At 45.5% G+C, this 16672-nt stretch overlaps 1 protein-coding gene across 1 annotated transcript in view; it reads right to left on the reverse strand.

The window, feature by feature from the left end:
* Window positions 1–16672, reverse strand: part of LOC110520070 (potassium voltage-gated channel subfamily H member 7-like) — a 55824-nt gene that overhangs the window by 29215 nt on the left and 9937 nt on the right. Inside the window, exon 3 of the mRNA XM_021597081.2 lies at window positions 3102–3257. Coding sequence (XP_021452756.2) covers window positions 3102–3257 — 156 coding nt within the window. The remainder of the gene's footprint in view (window positions 1–3101; window positions 3258–16672) is intronic.

Consider the following 16672-nt stretch of genomic DNA (forward strand, 5'->3'; position numbering starts at 1 on the left):
CGCTTTTTTCCCATTTGATGACCCTAAGCGCAGAGCTTCTACTCCAGCCCTTGCTGCTCGAATCATCTGTGGACCACACGTCCTCTCCCTCGGCTAGTCTAATGATGAGCATCACATTGTATAAGTTGATTTTCAACATGGGAAGCTAACTACTAATAGACTTGTGATTTTTTTGATTTCATATGTACATTTTAAGTAATCGAAAGTACTGGTACCGCTAATCCTGTAGCTTTATCAGTTGAATATTTGCATTAGGTACATACTGTAGCTACTATGTGAAGTATTTTCTTTTTTGATTCATCTATTTTTATAAGCTAGCTTGCAATAGCCAGAGCCATGTATTTCATTTTTCAAAATACAGTATTGCTAGGGGGCTGGCCCAAGTGGACCAAGCTTGCAGAGTGTCATGGCCTCCTGCTTCACGTGCTCCGGCACATGTTTAGTTTTCATTCAACTGGGACTGCTTGGTATGAATGGTCACTTGCAGATAGAAGCTTTTGATTTATGAATGGTAGGGAAGAGACCACTTGATCCTCGCTGAGCCTTCTGAATTATTGGATTTATGTGCCTGTTTTAGTGTATTACTCGTGCTTATGTCAAAATACAATGTTCCCAGTTCTGTTTGGAGAACACAGTTCCTGTGTGTTTTGTGAAAACGTCAAAAGAGCAGAATATTTGAGAAGCAAGAAGAATGGGAATTGAATCTTGAATGTGCTTTTAGATTCAGCCCCATTAATCTACAGTATTTATTTCCTTTGGGAAAGAAGAGAGGGCATGCGGCTGCCTCTCTGCTTTATACCATTAAGCCTTCTACGGGTCATTTACTCAAAACACATACATTTTCCATTTCATACAGCAGCTATTAATCCGTCGCAATAACTCAGTATGAAATTACAATTAAATGGTTCAAAGAGGAAGACATAATGAGAGGAAAGCTCTTTGGTTGCACCCAGTGAATCTAGTTGACAATAGAATCCTGAATTAAAATTATTGATTGTATTTTCTGTGAATCTATACCACTGTAATTTTCCCACAAATAGCATAGCGGAAAGATACATTTTCATACGGTGCAATGTATCTCTTTTCCTGGTAATGTGCAGCTGTTCTATTTGCTCAGGTCTTGGTGACATCTTGGAAAAAATCCTGAGAAGTGGGTTCTGTGTGCAGACTTTGTGAAGGAGGGATTATGCTCTCACTTGCACATACTATTGTGCTAGTTGCTATGATACCTGGAGATCGTACAGTATGTATGGGATCATAATTAGCTCCCCATGGTCCCTAAAATCAATTTGCAAGGAAAGCATATTTGTATGAGGCCAATAACATCAGGCCTATGCATTTATGTCCATAAAATGGATAAAGCATAAGTGTGCCTGTGGTGTCGGTCTGCTGATCTGTCACACCACCTGCGTATCTGTCCCTTCCTTCTGTGGTACTTTTTCCCTTCAGTGAAGACCTCTAGTACGGAAGAAGCGATCAGCTCTGATTAGTCATGTTAAAACACACACACACACACATACGTACACACATGCGCACACCCACACACCCACCCACCCACACACACACACACACACACACACACACACACACACACACACACTAGGGTTGCAAAATTCCAGGACCTTTCAATAAATTCCCTTTCTTTTTCCAGAAAACCAGGGTATTTATTGAAAGTTCACAGATTTTTTGCAACCTGACACACGACACACACAGAGGAAACACAACCCCCACCGCCTTGGGTGCAGTGTTCAGGATTCATGCTGAACCAAGCGGAGGGCTCTGCCTTGCTCAGTGAGAGGAGATGCTCGGCACCTTCAATCAGGAGCAAGCAGAGATGTCTTGTTGACATTTACACCCTCTGACACACATCAGTGGAGGAGATGGTAAAGAGACACAGTTCCCAGTTCAAACACCACTGCTCTGTTATCTCTAAAAATAAGAGCAGAGATGGCAATATTCCACATTCGTGGAGGCCAAATAAATGGTGAAATAAAATGGCCAAGCAAAAGCTCTCCTGCCGCTGAAAAGTGCATATGTGCTAATTTATCCTATGGAAGCAGCTGGTCAATAGATAAAGCCCATTATCTATTCGTTTGAGCTTTCTACTCAGTTTCCTTGTGAAAAAAAACACAATCTAGCGATCTGTCGTTCAGATGTTAAAAGAACTGTCCAGTGAAAATATCACTTTTAAAAGTTCATATTCTGTTAACTCATACCCAAATGATGTTGTATAGTCCCTAAATAGGGAAAATGGCACTTCACAGCTTGCAGAAAATAGTCACTTTCAAATTCTCCAAAGTTCCAAAACATCTCTTTAATCTGTTTGAAAATGACACCAAGCTCTATTCCCTTTGTTTTCATTCGACTGGGATTGCTTGGTATTGGTGGCCAAAGCATTTACTTGCTTTGGTTTAAAAAATGCTTGCTATTTCCTCATAGAACATGATGTCATGTTAGCTCATTGGCTGAGCTGGCCAATCAGCGGTCTACTCGCATTCATATCTTTATGACTGGCATACACATACATGGCCCACACTGTTCTGTTGTTGGGGGTAAGCCCACACCATTCCAACACAGAAAAGCAGCTTTTTAACATATTTCAATGATTTTTTTCTGGAAGGAAAACTATTTCACTCATATTATTATTAATTATAGGTAATATAATTAATGAAACACTGGACAGTTACTTAAAGCTTTGTTCCAACTTGCCACTTTAAGCTTTGTTCCAACTTGCTTAATTAGCCTCTTGCAGATAGACGAGGATGAGCATGAATAATCGCAATTAGTGGAATCCACTTGTATAATTGCCCTTCTATTGAAGAGGAGTGTGTCTTTGGGAACTGGTAGGAAGTCAATTAGGGCTTCCTATGGGATGGGCTCCTTGATCTAGCTGCAGTCCTACATCATTACATAGGGCCGCGTCCTAAATGGCACCCCGTTCCCTATGTAGTGCACTACCTTTGAGTAGTGCACTACGTAGGGAATAGAGAGCCATTTGATGCACATCCATTCTGTATTGGGAAGAGTCAAAACAACTGTAATATTTCATACCCACATTACCAGTATACCGAGCAGTGCAGTGCATAGGGTAAAATACTCACCGGAATCAGTTCTTTCCGGGGATGTGTGGTTCAGTTTCTCTGTCGAGTCGCTGCTTCCTTCCTCAAGGACGTAATCAAAGTTTAGGATGAACAGCATCACTACGCCTTCCTCGTTCTTCACCGGGATTATGTGAGTGTAGCACTGGAAGTCTGACCCTGGAAGAGAAATAGTAAACCTGCCATGTCTAAAAGGTGACGTACCTTATGCTCTCCTTCCATATTTGAGCTCCACTACAGTATAACTTGTAATCCGTGTTCTTGCATACGCCTGCTACTGAACCTGAGCAGGCACCTTTTTAATAATAATATAGCGCTGAGGGTTGGATACTTTCTAAAGCCCCCAAGGAGAGAAACAATTACTTCGACATTATTATTATTATTCCAACCATGATCATTGGAATAATAATAATGTATTATTATTATATTATTATTATTATTATTATTATTATTCCAACCATATTATTCCAACTATGCTGTTAGTGCAATTGATCATGTAATAAAATGTTGCTATCACCTCTTAGGGCTAAGTGTTCATCATGAATTCCCTAGCTATATGATAGTAAGGCAGTTTGCGGATTCGACAGGGTCACTGATTGGCCAAGACGGCACTAGATAAGTAGCGTGCTTTATGCGATTAAAGGCACAGTGGTGAAACATGTTGCCCTCAGACTATCCTGCATTTGCAAAACATTGGCCTAGAATGCAGACATCTGAGGCACGTGGGAGCAGCAGGCTACAGCACACAAGTCAGGCCAGAGCTTCACAGTGTACACATAGAATGTGCCCAAATGGAACCTTATTCCCTTTACAGTGCACTGCTTTTGTCCAGGGCTCATAGGGTTCTGATAAAAAGCAGTGCACCAGGGAATAGGGTGTAATTTGGGATGCAAACATAAGACTGAAAGGACTACGCTTAGAACAGAGTCATACCAGACCTAGTGCTGCTGAGCTGCCTCTTTAAGTGAAGGAAGAATGGAATCGGGTCTTGTGTGTGGCTGGTGTAGAGAATCAGGCGCAGGACAGCAGAAATGAGTAATCAATGTACTTTACTCAAAATACAAAAATACAAGGCAAATATACGAGCCCAAAAATAACGGACCGATTTACAAAGAACAATCACTCACAAACAAACATAAGGAAGAGAGGGTTAAATAATAAACAGGTAATTGGGTGAGTGAAACCAGGTGTGTAAGATTAAGACAAAGCAAATGGAAAATGAAAAGTAGCTAGAAAGCCGGTGACGTCGACCGCCAAACGCCGCCGAACAAGGAGAGGGACCGACTTCGGTGGAAGTCGTGACAGAACCCCCCCCTTGACGCGCGGCTCCAGCAGTGCGCCGACATCGACCTCGGGAACGACCCGGAGGACCAGGTGCAGGGCGATCCGGATGGAGACGATGGAACTCCCGCAGCAACAAAGTGTCCAAAATATCCTCCACCGGCACCCAGCATCTCTCATCCGGACCGTACCCCTCTCACTCCACGAGGTACTGAAGCCCGACGCCTCGAGTCCAGGATGGCTCGAACAGCATATGCTGGGGCCCCCTCGATGTCCAGAGGGGGCGGAGGAACCTCCCGCACCTCAGACTCCTGGAGTGGACCAGCCACCACCGGCCTGAGGAGAGGCACATGGAATGAGGGGTTAATACGGTAATCTGGGAGAAGCTGTAACCTGTAGCATACCTCGTTCAGTCTCCTCAGGACTTTGAATGGCCCCACAAACCGCGGGCCCAGCTTCCGGCAGGGCAGACAGAGGGGCAGGTTTCGGGTTGAGAGCCAGAGCCTCGCTGCGGTGACGGTTGGCGCTCGCCTTTTTCCGCCTCACGGCCCGTTTTATCCGTCCCAGGCCCCTTCCCAGCACTTAAACCATCCGTCCACTGCAGGAGCTTCGATCTGGCTCTGATGCCAAGGTGCCAGAACCGGCTGATACCCCAGTACACACTGGAAAGGAGAGAGGTTAGTGGAGGAGTGGCGGAGTGAGTTTTGGGCCATCTCTGCCCAGGGGATGAACGCCTCCCACTCCCCCGGCCGGTCTAGGCAATATGACCGCAGAAACCTACCCACATCCTGGTTTACTCTCTCCACCTGCCCGTTACTTCCTGGGTGAAAGCCTGAGGTGAGGCTGACCGAGACCCCCAGATGTTCCATGAACGCTCTCCAGACCCTGGATGTGAACTGGGGACCCCGATCAGAAACTATGTTCTCAGGCACCCCGTAGTGCCAGAAGACGTGTGTAAACAGCGCCTCCGCAGTCTGTAGGGCCGTAGGAAGACCGGGCAAAGGGAGGAGACGGCAGGACTTAGAACACCGATCCACAGCAACCAGGATCGTGGTGTTGCCCTGTGAGGGAGAAAGATCCGTCAGGAAGACCAACGAGAGGTGCGACCACGGCCGTTGTGGAACGGGTAGGGGTTGTAACTTCCCTCTGGGCAGGTGCCTGGGAGCCTTGCACTGGGCGCACACCGAGCAGGAGGAAACATAAACCCTCACGTCCTTGGCCAAGGTGGACCACCAGTACTTCCCACTATGGCAACGCACCGTCCAACCGATGCCAGGGTGACCAGAGGAGGGTGACGTGTGGGCCCAATAGATCAACCGGTTGCGGACAGCAGACGGAACGTACAGGGGCCCAGCTGGACATTGGGGGGGAGTGGGCTCTGTGCGTAACGCCCGCTCAATGTCCGCGTAAAGCTCCCACACCACCAGGCAAGGGGCTGGAAGTATGGGAGTGTGATCCATGGACCGCTCCTCTGTGTCATAAATCCGGGATAGTGCGTCTGCCTTAGCGTTCTGGGAACCTGGTCTGTAGGACAGAGTGAAAACGTGTAAAAAACATGGCACACCTTGCCTGGCGAGGGTTCAGTCTCCTCGCCGCCCGGATATACTCCAGATTGCGGTGGTCAGTCCAGATGAGAAAAGGGTGTTTAGCCCCCTCAAGCCAATGTCTCCACGCCTTCAGAGCCTTGACAACAGCCAACAGCTCTCGGTCCCCCACATCATAGTTTTTCTCCGCCGGGCTGAGCTTCTTCGAAACGAAAGCACATGGGCGGAGCTTTGGTGGTGTGCCTGAGCGCTGAGAGAGCACGGCTCCTATGCCAGCCTCGGACTCGTCCACCTCCACTATGAACACCAAAGAGGGATCCGAATGAGCCAGCATGGGAGCCGAGGTAAACAGAGCCTTCAGGTGACCAAAAGCCCTGTCTGCCTCAGCCGACCACTGCAGCCGCACCGGTTCTCCCTTCAGCAGTGAGGTACTGGGAGCTGCTATCTGACCAAAACCCCGGATAAACCTCCGGCAGTAGTTGGCAAACCCTAGAAACCGCTGCACTTCCTTTACCATGGTGGGAGTCGGCCAATTACGCACGGCTGAAATGCGGTCACTCTCCATCTCCACCCCTGAAGTAGAAATGCGGTACCCTAGGAAGGAGACGGACTGTTGGAAGAACAGACATGTCTCAGCCTTGACGTACAGGTCATGCTCCAACAGTCGACCAAGCACCCTGCGCACCAGGGACACATGCTCGGCGCGTGTAGCGGAGTATATCAGAATGTCGTCGATATACACCACTACACCCTGCCCGTGCAGGTCCTGTAAAATCTCATCAACAAAGGCCTGGAAGACTCGGCCTGCGAAGGCCTGCAACCCGTACGGCATGACGAGGTACTCATAGTGCCCTGAGGTGGTACTAAATGCCGTCTTCCACTCGTCCCCCTCGCACCAGGTTGTAAGCGCCAGCACCAGGTTGTAAGCGCTCCTGAGATCCAATTTTGTGAAGAAGCGCACCCCGTGCATTGACTCGATCGCACTGGCGATGAGAGGCAGTGGGTAGCTATACCTCACTGGGATCTGATTCAGACCCCGATAGTCAATACACGGGCGCAGACCCCCATCCTTCTTCTTCACAAAAAATAAACTTGAGGAGGCAGGTGGAGTGGAGGGCCGAATGTATCCCTGCCCCAGTGCCCCAGGGATTCGGAGACATATCTTTCCATAGCCGCCATCTCCTCCTGTGACAGAGGATACACATGACTCCTGGGAAGTGCTGTGTTTACCAGGAAATTTATTGCACAATCCAATCAATGCAGGCCAACTCCCAACGGACGTCCTCGTGCAGACTGCACCGGTAGTGATCGATCAGGGCCCTGTCGTTCCATCCCGCGCTGGCCAGCCAGAGTCCGGAAGTCCAATGCAAAATCCTGTGCGCTCCTCGTCCCCTGCCTAAGGTGGAACAGTTGTTAACCGGAGGGTGAACTCCGCGGCGGGTGAACTCTGCGTAATGGTCCAACGCCGTGTCACCTTCACTCCATATTCGGCTTAGCCTGAGAGGCAGGAGACTAGGGCGGACACGCTCTCACGTCCCGAATGAGCCGGGTGGACGGTCGCCATGTAGAGCTTGAGCTGTAGTAGGAACCCCTGGCATCCGGCAGCCATCCCATCATACTCTCCTCTGGGAGCGTGAGCCGAATCCCGCTGGGACCAGGTGAAGGAGAGGTGGACAGTGGGGTCAGCAGTAGTTGGGCTGGTGGAGGTGCTGGAAATCCTCCTCCTCTCTCCCAACTATCCATCGTCTGCAGCACGCGATCCGTGGCGGTGCCCAGACGTTGCAACATGGTCGCGTGCTGCTGGACGCTCTCCTCTACTGCCATAGGGAGGGCGTCTGCTCCTGCTGGCTCCAATGGGTTGGTGAGTGATTCTGTAATGGGGTCCTGTGTGAAGCTGGTGTAGAGAGTCAGGCGCAGGACAGCGGAAATTAGTAATCAACGTACTTTACTCAAAATACAAAAATACAAGGCAAATATACGAGCCCACAAATAACGGACCAATGTACAAAGAACAGAGGGTTAAATAATAAACAGGTAATTGGGTGAGTGAATCCAGGTGTGTAAGACTAAGACAAAACAAATGGAAAATGAAAAGTGGATCGGCTGTGGCTAGAAGGCCGGTGACGTCGACCGCCGGACACCGCCCGAACAAGGAGAGGGACCGACTTCGGCGGAAGTCGTGACAAAGAATCCATTACCGAGACCTCATCTGGGTACTGAATTGCACCTAATTCCCTAAATAATCCCTCCTTCACAAGAGTCAGGGCCCTGGTCAAAGCATTGCACTATATAGGGAATAGTTTAAAGTTTTAATGTCACGTGCAGAAATACAGTGAAATACCTTTCTTGCAAGTACCAAACCCAACAATGCATTTAGCTATATCAATGTAGCACTAAAAATAATGTAGGGTAGAACAAAAACATAAAATTAAGAAATAAGAAGAAGAAGCAAGCACCTCCCTCCGTAGAGCCATGCAATTGAGGGTGGTACTGTTCCCGTACCAAGCAGTGACGCAGCCAAAAGTTCTCAGTAGTGCAGCTGTAGAACCTTTTGAGGATTTGAGGGCCCATGCCAAACCTTTTCAACTTCCTGAGGGGGAAGAGAAGCTGTCGCGCCTTCTTCACGACTGTGCGCATGTGGACCATTTTAAGTCCTTAGTGATTTGGACTCTGAACAGGGAGTACAGGAGGGGACTAAGCATTCACTCCTGTGGGACCCCCGTGTTGAGGGTTAGCATGACGGAAGTGATGTTGCTTACCCTCACCACCTGGGGTCGGCTCGTCAGGAAGTTCAGGAGCCAGTTGCAGAGGGAGGTGTTCAATTCGGGGGAATAGGGTGCAATTCCGTGGAGGCTGCTGATGGGAGGACAGCTCGTAATAATGGCTAGAATGCAGCGAATAGAATGGCATCAAACACATGGAAACCATACTGTATGTTTGATGTTGATAGAGTTCCACCTGTTCTGCTCCAGCCATTACCATGTGCCCATCATCCCCAATTAAGGTGCCACCAACCTCCTGTGATGTAATTTCAGTCACAAGGGGTTGACTTTCTCCAGGCAGAATGGAGAAGAATAACAACTGACCACAAGCCAGTAAATGTGTGTTTTACGGAAACTGAATCAGTTAGGCTACAATACAATGTAGTATATGCAAAACATTGAATGCAACATTTAATCCAAGTTTAATAGTCTCAGCACTAAATCAGTATTACATTAGGTGATAGTTACTAATATTTTGTGCATGACTGTGATTGCTTGAATCTTTGAAATGTCACGCAAACCGCTAACAGCGCTCAGAATATCCTTACCAGAACTTAATCAGTCAAGAGAGTGTTAACAGATTGCTAATTATTTCAGCGCTACTGGAGACACTACAACAAAACAACAATAATTTGCAAGTCTGAATGCTTCACATGCATGCTGTAGCTGAGCCATGCTGTAATAATAGAGGAGGAAAAGGTTGACAACACCATCAAGACCTTTTAAAGGGGCGCTGAACTCCATGATTTGGCCTCGTTCTTCGACTTGGTCTTAAAGAAATGCAGCAGCCATGACTGAAACCAAACGAGAGTTGTCCCGGGGGGGAGGGTTTAATGTGTGTGTGTTCGCACGTGGCAAGCGTTTGTACATTCCCTCTGCCAACAGTACACAACCCAAGAAAAACTGTTACGGTACCGTTTATTCCGTAACATTTTGGACAATACTTATTTTTTTTACAATGATTATCACATGCACACTTTATAGTACATTTATATCACTAGAATACACGTTTCCGACTCATATCGATGCCACATCGGCTGTTTTCGAGAGATTGACTGTGCTCTTCCAGTTACCTCAAAACTCAACTGAATTCTACTGTGTTTAGTTATAACGCATATGCTAAAGCTGCACTGCTACCTAATTACCACCAACAAAAATGATGATACAGGAACTTTTTGAGTTGGTTCCTTAGGGTCCTCCAATCTATTTAGAGCCAGTACAATGTGAGGAGGAGCATCCCGGGGCCTTGGTAGGGCATCAATGTTAGGAAAATGTTATTACTTGCTTCAAAGGACACCAAACAAGCTTATCAGAATGGCATCGTAAACAAAAATACATACTGACATGTTAAGGGTCCTTCCATATAGACAAGTATACACTATTATATTCATTTGTATGGCCATATAATTGGAATAGGAGGCATTCTTTATCAAAACATGTTTTTGTTCATAAGTTCACATTGTTGTTAGAGAATGGAAGGCCAGGATGTTGAGAGGGTGGTCTCCTGGTGCCTATATGCATGGTTTAAAAATGTATCCAGCCTTGTTTCAAGTTTGTATTTCACATGCACAAGTACCTGAAATTCCTTTCTTGCAAGCTCGAAACCCAACAATACAGGAATCCATATCAATTCAGTCCTAAAAATAACATAAAAGTGGAACAAAAACAAACAAGAAAATAAATAAATAAATAAGCTATATACAGGGTCAGATCCAATACCATATTTACAATGTGCAGGGATACCGGAGTGGTAGGGGTAGATATGCACTGTCACTGATGATGCAGAGTTATCTGGCTGCTAAATCTATCCACTCATTAGATTATGTTCAACTCATAATTTACCCTCCCTAATCTCCTTGGACCATAACCCTATATCCTCCACTACAATATAATGCTATCAGCATTACCACTGAAGTGTAAAAAGCAGGTTCAGATTCATTCAATGTCATTCACAGTAGACATAAATAAATCCTTTCCTCAGTGGGACTCCATTTCTCCCGAAAGTCTCGCTGCCCTCATAAAACAAGCCACATATCCACTGCCCTTCTAGGAAGAACACCTGATGTGCAATAATAAGCAATAAAAAAAAATGCCCATCCTTCCATATGCAAATGTCTGTGTCTCCCTCGTCTACCAGCCGGGCTCACAAAGAACACACATTGCTCGTTCACAGGACTCGTCTCAGAGCTGGATCTCACACCACGCTGCCAGTCGCATTCATTAGCAGTAGCTGTCTGTCTGACTAAATATATCAATCTTTTGTTGGACTGCCTTCATATGTCAAGCTTTAATAGGATGCTTCCGTGCATCAGCAGCCCCCCATAGAACAACCCTTCTGAAACAACATTTTATTTCCTAAACTGTGAATTACATGAATGTTTTTATTGGATGAGAAAAAAAGAAGACATTTAGCTGACACTTATCCAAAGCATCTTACGGTCAGGGTATTCAGCTTAAGGTAGCTACTGTAGGTAAGGCAACCACATATCACAATCATTGTAATTGTGGTGAATTGGTAATAAGTAAAGCCTTCAGATATTTAATCTGCTATCGGTTATAACAAAATCCGGTGTATAAGCCTCACTCACCTCCTCTGATATCATACTGTTCATAGTCAGCGCTTTAAGATTCTCATTACAAAGGAAGATGCCAAAGGAAGATTTGCAGGTATTAAACATGCATCGCTTTTAGTTAACAGCATTTAGGAATACCCGCAATTACATGACGACAATGACACCTATTCATCTTCATCTTTCTCAGCAATAAATTATTCAGTGTATACACGGATCTTGTGTCTGTCAGTTGGCATACATTAATGTTGCACATTGCGTCACATTTGAAATCTGCGCAAAGAAACTAGCTACTGTGTGTGAGTACAGAATATGCTGCAGGAAAGAGGAGACCCATGCGGACCCAAGAGGGGGCCAGAATGGCAAATTCAGCGGAAATATGTTTGGGAATTGATTTACTAGATGGGAAAACAATACCTGGCTAAAAGGGTGAGCTATGGGGGTCCCTCCTCATCTTGTCACCCGCTGAAAGTCAGGTGTATAATAATTATTTCCACTGGGGGAAAATAAAGTAAATAAGGCCAATCATTTCCTACTTTCGGTCAGGAAACTATTCACACATTTTCATAGTCATTAGGAAGGCAGACAGACTCTGGTGTGTTGATTGAATAGCGAATTCTCCAGTTAATTCCCTCTGCCAGTACACCGATCAAATCAGACTACATTAATTATTGTGGATAGTGGCCAGGATATAGAGTAGTATGTATGTGTGCCTCTCGGGTTGGCGGTAAATCTCCCTAAAAAGTACAGGAACATTTGGATTACGGTTTGAGAGGTGTTATTCAGTGCTATACATATTCCTAAACAATTGTGTCATTAGGTGTGTACACGGTTGAATTCACTAGACACCAAATGGAAGAGAATGGACTGAAACCCAGAGCATATCGGACTGCTTCTCTCTACCATATCACCAGATCATTACACCAGATCATTACTCCGGATCATCGCAGCTAGCTAGCTGCAAACGAGTGGCTACTGTTAGCTAATGCCTCTGTCCCGAAGCAATCACCAGCTAGCCTTGAGCTAGCCTCGAGCTAGGCCCATGTACCAGCTAATTCTAGGGCTACAATACCTCCTTTGCCAGTTGGCCTGGAACCTTTACTATCGACACGGTGCCCCGCCGATCCATCACGACTGGACTGCCGATGTGATCGCCCGATGTGGTCTCAACAAGCTATTCTGTTCCGATGTCGCCGAAGAACCAGCTACTAGCCCCGGCCCGCTAGCTTTACAGAACGCTGTGTCCCCTGCTTGCCTAGCGTAGTAGTGACTACCGAACAGCACCCTGACTCACCTGTTGCTGCTCTTCTGACCCTATGATCACTCGGCTATACAGTTGATGCCCCCTGGACTGTTTCAATAACACGGTACCTAATTTTGTTTACCTGTCGGCCCCAGCCTCGAACTCAGGTCCTGCATGTACCTAACTGACCCGCTCTGCCCATTCACCACCAATTTCCCATTTTCCCGTTTCTGTCTTACGTCCCTAATCTTACTACATTTGCACACACAGTATATATACTTTTCTATTGTGCTGTATGTTTGTTTATCCCATGTGTTGTTTGTGTCGCACTGCTTTGCTCTATCTAGGCCAGGTCACAGTTGTAAATGAGAACTTGTTCTCAACTGGCCTACCTAAAGGTGAAATAAAACAATTTAATTAAAAAAACAAGGAGGGACTAAGTGAACTTGTCTAATAAGAAACCGTGGTTTTCATTTTCCATTGCGAAACGTTTTGCTATTGTGTGCACTACTGAATATGACCGAGTTACCACCTCCCCTCTCTGAGTTGTAGATCATTCACAGGTAGGTTGGGTCATTGAAACTGGCAGGTCCAGGATAATACAAAGTGCTGATAGTGTACATTAGTGTCTCTACCAGTGATTGGATGTCTATCATTATCAATTCCAGTCGGTGGGTTCAAGTTTCCCTTCAAGTGTCACTCTACAAGATCTAGGATCGCCCTCACCGCCTAAGGTGCTCTCTCAGCACCCCAACATGATCCTCGTCTTCAGACCCCACACTCACAGATAGTCAAATTGAGTTTTCCAGCTTTTTACCTTGGTCCTATTGAATGTCAGATACCAGGCCACAGAGGAATGCAAATCTTAGTGATGCCGTGGCCTTTCAGGATAATGCATCCATCATGGAAAAAGCTTTTATCAAGCTGACTATGAATGCATAAGGTCAGCGGGCAAAGCAATTGTGTAATTAAGAGGATGTACTTTGTAATTGAAAGATTTGACAGTCTTATAATTTCAAATTTCCCCAATAGTCAGCAAAGGGACAAGTTGAGAAGGGATATCACGTCTTCATTTTCTTTATATTCATCTTGTTGACAATAATAAGTGAAGTCTAAATTGATAGAGGCTAGAACTATCTGAATTACATAACCATTTTATCTCTGCTGTTGAAAACAAAATGTTAGTCAAAAAGAAATGTGAGATAATGTCTCGATGGTTTTTATAGTGGAGATCAAGTTTATAAAGTGCCCGGCTCGGCTGATGAGACAGTGGATTGGGCAGTCAGATGGAACAGATTAAATAGGCATTTTAACTAGATTATATTTCCACCATCAATAATTCAAAACATATATGCTAATTGAGCCATTATTGCCAAAGGTCTACCGCTGTGTGGTGGTGCTCTTCGTCTTTTATTTAATTAATGAATTTTACCTTTATTTTACCAGGGAGTCATACTGAGACCAAGGTCTCTTTTACAGATGAGCCCTGAATTACATAAGTGACAGAAAATACAAAATGCAAGCAGAAAGTCACGGTCGTAAAAATAAAATAAAAACACATTCTTCAGTAAAAAGATCTTCAATCAGCTTTGTAAATTGGCATAGAGGCACCAAAACATTACATTTAAGAACATTTTGAAGATTGTTCCACAAATAAGGTGCAAAAAAACTACAAGATAGAGACCTAGAGAACAAAGGAATTTCCAGAGTTAGCCATCCCTGAGACCGGGTGTGGTAACTCAAATGTCTAAAGTTTAGTAATGATGTTAGGTACAGTCTGACATTTGCAAAAGAGCTTTCTTTATGAATGAAAAAATAACAATGTATCAACCTACGTGACATCCAAGAAGGCCAACCATCTTTCTGATAGAGAATGCAGTGATGAGTACTAAAATGGTCGCCCATAACAAAGCGGAGTGCACTATGATAAACTGCATTTAATGGATTTAATGAAGTGGCAGCTACGTTCATATAGATGATGTCGTCATAGTCTAGGACTGATAGGAACGTCGACTGAATAATCTGCTTTCTACTATTTAGAGAGGCAGGATCTACTTCTACAGAAGAAGCCCATTTGTATTCTCAGCTTCTCTGCTAACTCATCAATATACTTTAAAAAAAAACAGTTTTCATCTATTCAGATGCCCTGATACTTCGAAGCAAGGACACGATCAATATGGACACCATCCAAAGTACATAAGATTAAATCATCAGAGTAATTTTTATGCGCTCTAGAGAACAACACATTCTTAGTTTTACCTGCGTTCAATACTCATTTCAGGTAAATAAAGTTGTTCTGCAATACAATGAAGGCAGACTAGTTCAGATAGAGCCTGGTCAACTGTGTGGGCAATAGCATATACAACAGCATCATCGGCATACAAGTGCATGTTGCAATTCTTTACAGACAAGTCAATATTTTGTATGTAAACAGTCAAGAATACAGATGACCTGGGCTCTACAATCACCCGACCTCAACCCAATTGAGATGGTTTTGGATGAGTTGGACCGCAGAGTGAAGGAAAAGCAGTCACAAAAGTGCTCAGCATATGTGGGAACTCCTTCAAGACTGTTGGAAAAGAATTCCAGGTGAAGCTGATTGAGAGAATGCCAAGCATATGCAAAGCTGTCATCCAGGCAAAAAAAGTGGCTACTGTGAAGATTAGAAAATATATTTAGATTTGTTTCAAACTTTTTTGGTTACTACATTTAAAAAATAATGTTTTACCTTTCTTTAAGTAGGCAAGTCAGTTAAGAACAAATTATTATTTTCAATGACGGCCTAGGAACAGTGGGTTAACTGCCTGTTCAGGGGCAGAACGACAGATTTGTACCTTGTCAGGTCGGGGATTTGAACTTGCAACCTTCCGGTGACATGATTCCATATGTGTTATTTCATAGTTTTGATATCTTCCCTATTATTCTACTATGTATAAAATAGTAAAAATAAAGAAAAACCCTTGAATGAGTAGGTATGTCCTAACCTATGACTGGTACTGTATATGGCCCCTCCTCCCTATTTTTGTAACCTGTCACATCTAAATACATTATAATAATTTACTTCAATGTCTTTATCAGAGATATAACCATTTAACCATGTTTCTGAGAGAGCCATGATGTCAGGACACGAGTCCTGTACCTAAATGTCAATTGTGTCCATTTTTTTTATCATACTTCACACATTTAGGAACATTAGGCCAAGCCTCCTACAATATTTAAAGTCAGAGGGGGTATTTAGCTCATTCCCATAAGAGCTAACAGGCATAGGGTCATCTGCAGCTACTTCTTCAGTGAGCTGAGACTTTGCCAAGGTCCCTGGCCAACCACGTGAGAGCAGAGCAGACTGAGCATTTGACAGACATCCCTCAAGTCGTTGGATGCAGGGGCTGGGGTGGGAACTGGGAGAGCAGAGCAGTCCACCCGGATGAAGCTCCATCCAAAGGAGTGGAGCTGCTGCAGGGGATCGGTGGGGCTGCCAATACCCTGTTCTGGGTGTGGACAGGAAACCTTGGTGTGGCTCCTGTTGCAGGGTTGGGGCTGCCATTGGGGATAAGAGTGTTCCAGCCTTGTACTGAGAATGGGAGTAGGGAGAGTAACCAAAACTAGCCTGGGAGGGAGGTTGTGGGGTGAATTGAAGGGGGTGGAACGCAGTATGGCAAACTCTCAGTATATGTAGGCTGACGATGTGAATGATACATGGGCTGGGTCTGGTTGAGCTGTGCTGAGGCGGACCTGTTCTGGTTGAGCTGTGTTGAGGCTGGCCTGTTCTGTTGAGCTGTGCTGAGGCTGGCCTGTTCTGTTGAGCTGTGCTGAGGCTGGCCTGTTCTGTTGAGCTGTGCTGAGGCTGGCCTGTTCTGTTGAGCTGTGCTGAGGCTGGCCTGTTTGTTGAGCTGTGCTGAGGCGGGCCTGTTGTGGTTGAGCTGTGCTGAGGCGGGCCTGGTCTGGTTGAGCTGTGCTGAGGTGGGCCGGGTGTGGTGAAGCTGTGCTGAGGCGGGTCTGTTCTGGTTGAGCTGTGCTGAGGAGGGCCTGTTCTGGTGAGCTGTGCTAAGGCGGGCCTGTTCTGGTTGAGCTGTGCTTAGGCGGGCCTGTTCTGTTGAGCTGTGCTGAGGCGGTCCTGGTCTGGTTGAGCTGTGCTGAGGCAGCCTGGTCTGGTAGATTTGTGCTGAGGCAGGCC

Source organism: Oncorhynchus mykiss, chromosome 3 (assembly GCF_013265735.2).
Source record: "Oncorhynchus mykiss isolate Arlee chromosome 3, USDA_OmykA_1.1, whole genome shotgun sequence".
In the NCBI taxonomy this organism is placed as follows: Eukaryota; Metazoa; Chordata; class Actinopteri; order Salmoniformes; family Salmonidae; genus Oncorhynchus; species Oncorhynchus mykiss.